The sequence below is a fragment of the Misgurnus anguillicaudatus genome, chromosome 7 (assembly GCF_027580225.2).
Source record: "Misgurnus anguillicaudatus chromosome 7, ASM2758022v2, whole genome shotgun sequence".
NCBI classification, from domain to species: Eukaryota; Metazoa; Chordata; class Actinopteri; order Cypriniformes; family Cobitidae; genus Misgurnus; species Misgurnus anguillicaudatus.
The window spans coordinates 32546970-32559467 of record NC_073343.2 but is presented as its reverse complement, the minus strand read 5'-3'; the positions used below and the strand labels follow the sequence as shown (position 1 = coordinate 32559467).

Here is a 12498-nt window from a genome sequence, read left to right as displayed (position 1 = left end):
CATAATATAAGGTCTTTATACACCACTGATAATATGTTATGTAAATTATATTGCATTTTTGTCAAGAGATATTTTTAAGAACGCTCGAGGGTGAAAACGTAAAAATATTTTATTGTATGTGCCTTTCGTTTACACGGCGATGGCTTTTTTGGAGCTTAAAAATGCAAAAAAGTAAAAAAAACCTCCTGAGTGGAAATCTTAAAAACGATCTACCCGTCTAAATGGTGAAAACGCAAAGTCTGCTCACGGTGGCTCTCGTCGTGTACGCGTTTACGTCACAGGCATGCGCCTGTTCAGGAAAATAACAACAAACATGTCGGATTATTTCCATACGTCGGACCTTCAAGTTGCCATAGCAGCTCCGATAAATATTCAAGAGGCTTTCCAGCAGTTGTACGAAATATTCACAGCTAGTATTACTGATCAGAGAAGGCGCATTAATTACCTCCATCAAATTGTTGATGCGCCAATTCGGCAAACCAGACGGCTTTGGACGAGACATGGGAGAACTTGTTGTTGTTGTGTGTCAGTGCTTTACATTGCCACCTAGCTGCCTGGAGTGCATACTACATTGAACATCACACACTTTTGCGTCACCATATTCACGCAGATTTCCTCCTCAAAACGCTTGTATAAACGCGGAATAAAAAGTGATAACGCAACGCCACTTTTGTGTATCCTTTCAGATCGTTTCCGTGTAAACGTAGCCTTAAAATTACACTCAGCACCTTTAATTACTGGTTTTCTGTTCTTATCGGCAAAAAGTGACAAAGAGGAAGATATGTATGAATAATCTGCAGCAAGCTTTTCATAGTTTTTAGGGTCAGCTCAGTTGTATGAAACCGACAAACAGGTCAGTTAGGTTCTTCGAATGTGTTTAGTATTGCTGTAGAACATGAAGACCATACCCAACTACGCATAGTATAAGTATGTGAATCTAAAGCAGCAGATGCATTATGGGATGGCATGCGCAGAAGAATTCCAAAGAAAGCTCAGCAAGTTTCCACATAAAACGGCAGTCATAGCTGTATTCCTACCTCACCCCTGTAAGTATATTAACTCATTCACCGCCAGCCTTTTTGAGAAAAGTTGCCCACCTGCATTTTTGTGATTTTAACAAAATTTTAACAAAATTCCTTGCAGGAAAAATTATTTTCTATAAATATATAAACATACAAATTATATCAAATTAAAGAACACACCCTCTGCTTTCAAACAAACAATAAACAAACAAACAAACAAACAAAATGGGGAAAAAACGTTTCATTATATATTTACTTTTCCACTTAATTTAACCACTGAAATATGGATATTTCTCTTCAAAAATACAACATTTTGAGCAAAAAGCTTAAAAAATTGCGTTTTTTTTAAAGGAATTTATGTTAGAGATCAGACTCAGAATGACTATCAAACATAAAGGCATTTAAAATAAATCATTAAATCTTTTTAACTTCCGTTTTTGATAAATTCGTTTTGGCGCCATCTGGTGGATAAAAGCGGTATTACACTTTCACTTTGAAATTCGTTCAGAAAGGCATATTTATTAGTTAAATATGAACTCATAAATGACGAGATAACTCGTCAATGGCGGTGAATGAGTTAAATATTTAAATGTCATCTGACAATGCAGAACATTTGAAAAAGCACCCATTTATGTGGTGTAGTCATTAATAGCACACATAAGATGATGATATACTAGAGAAAATTCAAGAGTAGCCTATTTTTGACAGATACTGTGTGAGCGCTGACATCGCAATGTCCATATTTGCAGTAGTCACATCCCAAAACATACAGGGCATTTTATCTCAAAAGGTAGCATATATCAGATGCTTTGTCAGTGTAACACTACACCACAATGAAACATCAAATGTCAGCCACCATAATACCGTGAAGTCCTAATACTGGTTTCCAAAATCCAAATTTTAACCATGCATATATTACGCCTATATATATACAATAATCACATTTTGTAACAGGTCACATGCACATACATTCGTACAGAATTTATATGTTGTCCCAACAACACTTTTCGGTTTCCAGCCACGTCTGTGCCTTTGTTGAATGTGTGAGTCATTTAAACTGCAGCTGCTTTAACATTGGAGTTATAGTAATAATATTTTATGATTTCTAGAATCATTTAACCAGTCAAGGTTGTGTAACAGGATTAGTCAGTTTATGAGCAAAACTGCACATTAAATATATATAGACATTGACACATAACGTGTCATATCTTTAATTTTACAACAGTAGGGGTGGAAATAAACAGAGACTTGACAATGTGTAATGTTTTGTTTATCTGGGTCACAATACATTAATATTGTGATAGTTTTACTGTTTGTTTATACTTATTTAAATTGGTGATATATTTTATATGCTTGTTTCCCTTGGACTTTGGAGCTTTGCACAATTACATTGGATTTGAGGTGAATAGAGACCTGATGCTAAAACCTTCGCCTTTCTCTGAATATCTCTTTTATTTAAAAAAAATAGTGCTAATGTGCAAACTAAAAAATGTCTGTGACTTTTGAAGATACGAACTTTGACTAAATATAAAAACCTGTAGGCTTTGCAGCTGGATTTTTGTAACGTCCATAGCTCTGAAATCATGCTTACCTTAAAAACACACATGCCAGATCATGTATTTGTAATTTTGCCTGGAGGGCACAAACAGTCGAAGAGGAAATTGCAAGTTTGAACCCTTTTTCGGTTTTAAGTCTGATTCATGCTACATAAACAACATGATTTAGATTTTTTTTTAGATATTTCATAATTCATGCGAGTTGTCTGTAGAAGTGAGTCAGAGATGTTTTATTTGGAAAAACCAAAATACTCCAGATTTCATTTCTGTGCAAACTTTTCTGAGCTCTTTCAAACCTGACCGAGAGCATTTTTATCATTTTCATCTGAGCGGTTGTCTAAAGGTCACAAAGTGTAATTTTGAAAAGGTGAATGTACTTTGTATTTTAAAAGAAATGCATCCAGCAGAAAATCTTTTGCTTTTGTTATCTAAACTAAGATGTAAATCAGACATACGTATTTGAAAGTGTTTACCTGTCCTGTGTGTTTTTATAAAAGTCAAGTTTACTCAGATCTTTACTTACATACAGTAATACAGATGTGATGCTTCCCAAAGGATTTTCAGTGGGAGAAAACAATAAGCTGAGAGCAAAACATGCAGGATATGAAGAGCTCACATTCAAAACTCTAAAAGTCTGTCTTAATGGATCTTGAAGGATCTGAGCTCCTCTGCAAGTGAATTAAATATGCAAGAAGTCTTAAAACTATAGACACTTGCAGTCTTTGCACTTGACCACTTGACTACTTACATGAAATATTTCCTCTATTTTTTCCAAGTGTTCTAGTGGGCGTGAAGATCCCAAGCGTGCATGTAGAAATATTCACCGAATGGGACACAAGTTTAAAAATGTCAATCCAGGTAGTGTCAGCAATTTACACCAAAACGTATTAGTTGTTTATTTAGGCTACTTAAAATATTTCTTTGAATACATAAACACTCTGAAATGAACATTTGCTGAACTTAAAGATTATGATCTACACTTAATCTTTCAAAAAATCCAAAAAACTCTTCATTTTGTGCATGCAGCTATATTAAATTTAAAGTGTCAGCGACATCTCGTGACGTTTGGGCAAAAGTCTCACGATTTACATCTAGAACATGATGCATGATGGGATATGCTTAATCTTGAATACCACTCTGAAGCTGTATTCGAGATAGTGTGGGTTTAGTGTGGGTAAAGGGCACTGCACTTTGCCAGTTTTAAGACATGGGACAGTCTTGCACACTTACTTTACTGACACGTACACACGCTCAAGACCACAAGTGTGGGTATTTGGATGCTCCCTTACAGAAATTAACAATAGTTTTACTACAGTTATACCTAAAAAACATGGTACAAAATAACCATGGGTTTGCTAGTGCTAAACAATACAACAAATAAACATGGTTACTACACTTTTACCACAATAAAACCATGGTTAGTTTTCGTAAGGGTGCCTTGGGCAACTTTACAAAGTGAATCCCCGTCTGCTCCCTGGTGGTTATGTGTTGTAAAACAAGCAAATTACTCAACCATTGCAAACCTCATGTAAGAACTCACATAGGTCCATATGGCTAAAATAATTTAGCCTACTGGGACATAAAAATATTTTTTATAGTAGCAGTTTTTATCTGAAGTAAATTTTGCTGAATATTAATTTGAGAACCAGCCACTTTTGTTGCTTTTGTGTCATGAAACTGATCCGAGTTATAAAGACAAAGTGTTTAATAATGTGTGTTTAATAATGTGTTTTTATATGACAGTTATGACTTTTTTCTCTTGGTTTTGGGGTAAAATGTGTTTAATTTCTAATAAAAAAAGCCTTGTTTTTAATACTATATACTATATATATATATATATATATATATATATATATATATATATATATATATATATATATATATATACGAAGAGTTTCATTGCAAAACGAGATAAATCCAGTTTTTTAACATTTTTGTCAAAACATGTTTATTATTATTTTATCATGTTATTATTTTATTTTTAATGTGCTACTTAGCTGTATTTTTTAAGTTATGAAGGTTTAAATCAAAACAAACCAACTGCAGTTGCATTGATATTAATTGGAATGCACAACCAAAAAATGAGATTTATCTCGTTTTGCAACGAAACTCTTCATATATTTGGGTGATTCTCACGAAAACTTGGTTTTAAAAATGTCAAGCATGAAAATTTAAAAATTGCTTAAATTTACTTTTTTCCCTACCAGACACTGAAAAACAAAGTCTGGAGTAAATGGGAACATTAATTTAAAAACTTTTACTTATCATTTAACACTTTTTGTAACATAATTAAAAAAATTAGTCCTAAAAAATCTCATTACCGCAACAGTCAGAAAACATCAACACTGACATATTTTCAAAATGACATGACAAACCTGAAAGAACATAATTTGGAGATTCTGCACATGCATTTTAAAAAAAAGTATTATGCTTCTATTAATTAAATTAACATTTAATAAGCATCTCTTGCGGTAATGATAATCAAAATGTCGTGTAAGCATTCTGACAAGACAATATTTCAAATTAACTGTAAAAAAATGATCTTACCTGGTAGCCATCTTGAAGTAACTGGTCCATGTGCTTGGTCACTCAAAATCAAACTTTATTAAAATTCTGTATGTGTGCTTAAACTGTTCTCAAAAAGTGTTGCGGAGGATGAGAACATCAGGCATGGACACATCATTTTCCTACTTTTTCTTCATTATTATTATACATGAATATTCAGTAAATATTTTTCTGTCATCTAAAGTAGTCTAGCAAAACATCCTTTTTTTTTTTCTTAATATTTTTGTGTTAATTTGATTAAATTACAACATAACGCATGTTCAAACACAGCCGGACACATTGCGGTAATGAGAATTTCAGCAGAAAATGAGATAAAATTTCCAATTATAAATTCTTATGTTGAAATCACACATTGTGCAAGATAGAACACAGTATTGTGTTAATTCTGATGTTTTTTAATGTTACTATATTACACATTTTAAAGCTAAAATCATTAGTGCCGTGGTGTTTCAATGGTTTCGTGAGAATCACATATATATATAACTAATATTTTTTTCACTTTTTGTGTCTTTGAACTTAAACTTTAAAGTTTAACTTTTTAAACTTGAATCACATAACTTCATTGCATGTTGGTACAAAGACAATAAAGAAATCTATTCTAATCTTATCTTTTATTAAAAAAAAAAAGATTTTGGAAATGGTCTTGAGTTTGTAGGACAATACAGCCCCCTTGTGGCCTCAGTCGTGATCTGTTACTTTCTTATTTGCAAAGTAGGGCATCGTTTCTCTTCCAAACTACAGTAACAATTGCTACTCTGTTCTGTAGGAGTTTTGATCAGATGAGCATCCAGACGGAGGACGGTTTTATGACTGATACCTGCCCCACTCCTGTGCGCTCTCGTAATAATTCAATCAACAGCCTGGATCTCGCTTCACTTCAAGACTCATCGTTCATATCCCACAAGCACAGGAAGGTAAGCACAAAAATACTTTTTGATCAACCTGCTGCTGTTTCTATTTGTTTACTTTATAGGTGCGGGACCTGTTAAGATGCATTTTAATCCTTATATGAATTAATTTAATAAAGTGTTTTTATTCTCCTGTTGGAATCAGCACACATCTATCTCAATTACTAAAGTTAAATGTACTGTAAAGCAGGTCGATTTTATTTCCTATGATAATATTAGTTGACTTAAGCCCATGGCAGCTTCTGTTCTGCTTTCATCGGTGAGTCAGATTACAGCGGTCACAGCTCACTGAACAATGAGACAAACACAGACTCTGAATCTTGTCTGAAATTTTTGGGAGGTTGTTTTTCTGTACATCCTAGAGAGAAATGTTTGTCCTGTCATTTTTGTAAACTCAAATTTTATACAAAGTAGAACTGTAACTTGCTTGTTATAGCTTATATGAACACAACAATATACTTTTATTGGTAAACTTATCACATGTGACCATGTCAAATCCAGGTTAAAGTCATAATCTAATGATGAGATTTGGAGCATCAAAGTTTGATTTCAGTCATTGATTTCACATTGACATGACCGTACTCTGTCAATATTAAAGGAAAACACCACAGTTTTTCAATATTTTACTAAGTTCTTACCTCAACTTAGATGAATTAATACATACGTATCTTTTTTCAATGTGTGCATTTAATCTTTGTACAGCGCGTTGTGAATGTGTTAGCATTTAGCCTAGCCCTATTCATTCCTTAGGATCCAAACAGGGATGAATTTAGAAGCCACTAAATCTTTCCATGTTTTCCCTATTGAAAGACTGTTACATGAGTAGTTACACGAGTAAGTATGGTGACACAGAATGAAACGTGGCAATTATTAAGCGGATAAAAATGAGAACTATACTGTATGGTGGAAGAGCACTTAGTTTGCAGTACTAAGTGCACTTTGACCTTCTCATTTTTATCCACTTAAAAAATCGCCATGTTTTATTTTGTGCCACCATACTTACTCGTGTAACTACTCATGTAAAAATCTCTAAATAGGGAAAACATGGAAGTGTTTTGTGGCTTCTAAATTCATCCCTGTTTGGATCCTAAGGAATGAATGGGGCTAGTCTAAATGCTAACACAGTCACAACGTGTTGTACAAAGATTAAGTGCACGCATTGAAAAAAGATAGTTATGTATAAATTTGTCTAAGTTGAGGTAAGAACATAGTAAAATATTGAAAAACTGTGGTGTTTTCCTTTAAATGTATCAAGGTTTCACACAATGTCCCTTTATTATGTAGGATGCTTTTATTTATAAAACAGAAAATTAAAAAAAAGACTTAAACTGGGTTTCTACAGTCTGGGTCACATATTTGTTTGACGTTAGTGAATAACAGCGAGATTTACAGTTTGTGCATAGTTTTAGATGCATGTCTTTAATGAGCCTGCAGGGGGCAGCACAGGCAAAATCATTCATCATCATTGTTGCTGTACAGATCAAAAGAATGAGCATAAGTGACTGTAGGACAGACATATAAGACAAAAACAAAACATAAAAGACAGTATTGTACAGTAGATACTCTTTCTGTAATATGACTCGTCCACATACATATACTTTTTATGTTTTTGTGGTAACCTAAGTAAGTAGTCTGCCTTTTGTCCTATTACTCATTACTTAAACAATAGAAATGAAATATTGTTTGAAATGGTTTTGGTAACATGAGCTGAGAATATAATTGGACAGGTAAATTTGATGTATGATGTATGAGACGTTAAGAGTATAGTCAAACAAAGTATTTGAGAACTGACCTTGAGAAAAACTTTAAGAATGTATCTCTCTGTAAAGAAACCTCCATCAAATGCCAAAAAAAATAAAACACATGTCCTTTTGAATAGCTATAACCACTATCTTAAAGTTATTTCAAAGATACTTTTAATTTAGCAGATGGCTTTGATCTAAAATACTGCGTTCTTCATTAAATAAACAGATGGATCTGCTTGGTTGCTTAATGTCTTAATGCAATCTTAAAAACCGTTCATTGTGCTTATGCATCTGCAGTGTACTGTAAGCATTGGATAAATAGATGTGATTCACTGGGTTAACATCAATAAAAATTAGCAGATTTAGAAGGGACATTTCAGAAAACATCAAACACAGATTCCTGTTCTACAGACAATTGCTGAAACAAAACAAACATGATCTGTATCTACAAAGCATTAACTTCAGTGTCATGTTAAATTCATTTGATCATGTTTGTGTCAGTACGTGCCCAAATGCTCACAAATAACACAATAGTTTCAAAGTAGCATTGCCTTTTGCTTAGGACTGCAGATGTCCAATTAATAAAAGGTTAGGCCAAACCCGAGGTGGTATGACAACAAGCACGCATGTGACATCATGTGACTGATGTGGTTCACCATGAATCACATTCTCAACACAAATGGGCAACAAATATTTTAATAAAACTGCATATGTGTGCTATTTTCAAATTTAATTTTTCAAATTGTTATATGAAAGGAAGTTCTTGTTTTGTAAATTTCTCTTAAAAAAAGACAGTGTACAGGAGCATGAGACACAATAAATTATACAAATAATAAAATAATGAGTATACAGTACAGAATAAACCAGAAAATCTAATCAAATTAAACGAAAACAAAAGGTACAATATACACTCTAAAAAATGGCTGGGTTATTTTTGACCCATGTTGTGTAAATATTGGACAAAAAACATGCTATAAATGTTAAAAATGACTCAATGTTGTGTTGTTGTTATGCAATAATGTGTTATAATAATCCAACAGTTAAGTAAGTAAGTAAATGTTGCTGTGTTATATTAATCTAATATAAAAAAAATAAGCAAACATTACTCTGTTTATGCATAACTAATGCAGTTTTATTTTCAAAGGTAACTGTTGTACAAAAGAAGTCATTTTGCTAATCATTTTTGCATTTTCTTTTGTCTGTGTGCCCTCCCTCGACCTCTCTATTATTAGCCTATAGTACCCAAGTTCATTGAGTTCATGATGCATGCTATACATACACCTGCAAGACAGTATGCATGTACATAAAAAACATTCACTTTAATTCCTTGCGTTTCATTTCATTTACATTTTGTAATGTACAAATAAAACAAAAAGTGTTACATTTTAGAAAATGTTTAGTTAGAAATATGAACATCTGCGTCAATGACGTTCATCCTTTTTACTTATCTCACGTGGCATGATGGGCCAAATAAAATGGTAAGGAGTTTTTATTTAAAGCGAGTAAAAGTTTAACATAATTTTTATGCTGATTTATAGCGTTAAAATACTGGTAACTTAGTTAATTTTGGTGGATGTACCAAAACAAGCCATAACAGCCTACGCGTTTGTGAGGAAAATATGGGCTTTTGTTTCCTTAAAATGCACTCTTAAATTTTGGCGTCTACTGATCTAACATAAAATAAAATCTCGCTCTTTGGTGTAAAAATGTTGTCTAGCTAGTGACCAGCCTCGGGATTGAAATGCAGCCTTGTTTCATTTTTACATTTTCTTTTGTCTGTGTGCCCTCACTCGACCTCTCCATTATTAGCCTATAGTACCCAAGTTCATTAAGTTTGTGATGCATACTATACACCTGCAAGTATGCATGTACATAAAAAAACTTTTATTTTAATTCCTTGCATTTAATTTAAATTTAAATTTTTGTAATGTACAAATAAAAAAAAGTGTTATATTTTAGAAAATGTTTAATTAGAAATATGAACCTCTGCTTCAATGACGTTTATCCTTTTTACTTATCTCACGTGGCATCATGGGCCAAATTAAGGCTCTAGTTTGGGCACCTCTGGGTTAAAACAACCTAGCATTGGTACAATTTTAACCCAACCGTGTGGTCTGTCGAGTATTTACCCAACATGGGTCAAAAATAACACAGCTGTTTTAGAGTGTATACAATATAAATAAGATAAGCAGTGTGCATTTAAAACAATAGCAATAAGAAATTCACTGTATAATCAATCATTACATTGTATATATTATATTGAATCATTATATTGTTTTGTATTGGAGGTAGTCTTCTTTGTAGGCTATTAAATGTTTATTTTAAGAACTTTTGTAAAAAGTAATAAATATAGTAACATATTAAACGTGTGCTTTATATACAGTATATAATGACTGAAGTGTTTATAATGGCTTATGATTAATAAGATCCCCACATATTTTAATAAAGTGACTAATTAATATTAACACTGAAGTGTTTCATTGTTTGTTCGTGTCGTTAATATCCAGAGAGGTCTGTTTTTAGAGTTATGCTGGAGAGAGGAAGGGTGTGGCATTGTTTCTGGTAGCTCTCCATACATTCACTATGAATGAATTTGTTTAACTTTGCCAGTTACACAACAGCTCTACCGTGAGCATGCTTTTACGTGTGGCAGAACCTGCAATAGCTCTGGAGCGGTGCCACCAAAGTAAACAAACCATGATTTCAACTTCTTCAAAAAGTTTGTCATTTCTCCGGCGAGCGCAGTCTCGGGCTGAACAGCGAGCAGACGGCAGACTGAACATCGATTGAAAACAATGGAAGTGGATATATAAGATGCGGGAAGCGAGTCTGTCATGTCTTTTATTGGGGAGAACTTTGGACTGCAGTGATTTTGAGATCTGTTGCTACGTATTTTTTTTTAAAGAATATAAAAATATACGCGTTTCTCATCTTGGTCTACAGCTGAAATAAAAATGGTAAGGAGTTTTTATTTAAAACGGATAAACGTTTAACGTAATTAATTTTTATGCTGATTTATGACGCTAAAATGCTGGTAACTTAGGGAATTTTGGTGCACGTACCAAAACAAACCATAACAGCCTACGTCGTTTGTGAGGAAAATACGGGCATATATTTCCTTGAAATGCACTCTTAAATTTTGGCGCCTACGTTAAATCAAATCTCGCTCTTTGCTGTAAAAATGTTGTCTAGCTAGTGACCAGCCTCGGGATTGAAACGCAGCCTTGTTTCCGGCTTTGCGCAGCAGTTGACATCAAAGTACCGCGAGAGCAGAGTTTATCAATCGCCCTCGCGGTACTTTGATGTCATACGCTGATCGCTCTGCGCAGCGCTGCGTGAACTCGAGCACACCCTTTCTTCTCAGTTTGTGGGAGTTGTTTGAGGGGTGGAGATACCGCGACAGGGAGGCATATGTTTCAGAGAAAGCAGATCCTCAACATGTCGAGGAAGATAACATCTATTATTAACGGGGAATTGGCCAGGATGTGAGGTTAGTCATCTCACCTCAGGTGCTCGTGGGGTGTTATGCATGTCTTATTGGGTATAATTGCTCTTGGCTTATTGAATTTATGATGCTGTCAACGTGGCGCTACCAATTGTAACGTTAATGACTCACAGTGTTTAAAGTATTTACTTGCTAACTTTAAGCTATACCATGGTAACTTAGTACAAAGATCCTGCACTTAGTTACTATAGTTATTGTAATGAAAGGATATTAATACCGGATTTTCTTCAAACGTAAGAAGTTTTTCTATTTGTAACTGTGTTTTATGGTAATGTGGAAAGGCTATGGTAAATGTTTGTTAAGGTAATGCCACATAACTCAATACTGTAGTGTATTATAGTACTGTAGTAAGTTCTTAGATACTTTAGTGATTTTAAACCTTACCATTGTAAATGTTAAAGTGTACTACAGTATACAGTTTATTCATTGATTATAAGTATACTACAGTATTTTTACATGGGGGATGTTTGTACCGTTATAATAATGTATAATTTTCGGTGATGTACTGACATGAATGTAATGTCCAGGTGTGTTTCCACTTGTCCTCAGGTGATTGTATGTTCTGTCCTGTTGCACATCACTCAGTGGTTTACAAGCCTGTTAGTTTCATTGGCTTTAATGTTAAGATTTTAAAACAATCAGATCGTAAAGAGGATATTTAAGGACTTGTTTCAAGCCTTTTTTGTAATTCCTTATGATTATTTGTGATTATACATGATTAAAGGAATACAACACTTTCTTAAAGGCCCCCTAACATAGGTGTTTTCAGCAATATTAAAATAGTCTTTGGTATCCCCAGAATGTGTCTTTGAAGGTTCAGCTCAAAATACACAACAACAGATCTTAAATTATACGATGTTGAACATGGCCATTTGATTTGTGCTGTTTTTGTGTGTCTCTTTAAATGCAAAGAAAGCTTCTGTTCCCCTCCCCGTATGCAAAGTAGGGGATAGAACGTTTACACATGTGCTTTGGACTACTTTAAAACTAGAGGTCGACCGATTTATCGGCCGGGCCGATTAATTGGCCGTTTTTTGGCATATTTTAAAAAATCGGCTTTGGCCGATTTTGCTGCAAAATTAGGCCGATTAATAGGCAGACGCATCTGCGGGCACCTAAGCGTTGTTGTAGAACTCGTGACGCTGCCTCTTGCTGCAAGCATATCGCTCCTGTGTGTGTGCAGCCGTGGCTTGTTCA

The 12498-nt window shown here is 34.0% G+C and overlaps 1 protein-coding gene across 2 annotated transcripts in view; it reads left to right on the top strand.

Moving 5' to 3' along the window:
- crybg1a (crystallin beta-gamma domain containing 1a) overlaps positions 1–12498 on the top strand; it is a 56088-nt gene that overhangs the window by 15221 nt on the left and 28369 nt on the right. The window contains exon 2 of one of the 2 annotated variants that reach the window (XM_073869740.1): positions 5910–6057. In XM_073869740.1, coding sequence (XP_073725841.1) covers positions 5910–6057 — 148 coding nt within the window. Of the gene's footprint in view, positions 1–5909; positions 6058–10355; positions 10754–12498 lie in introns of those variants that run through there. The other variant, XM_073869741.1, reaches the window with a different exon arrangement.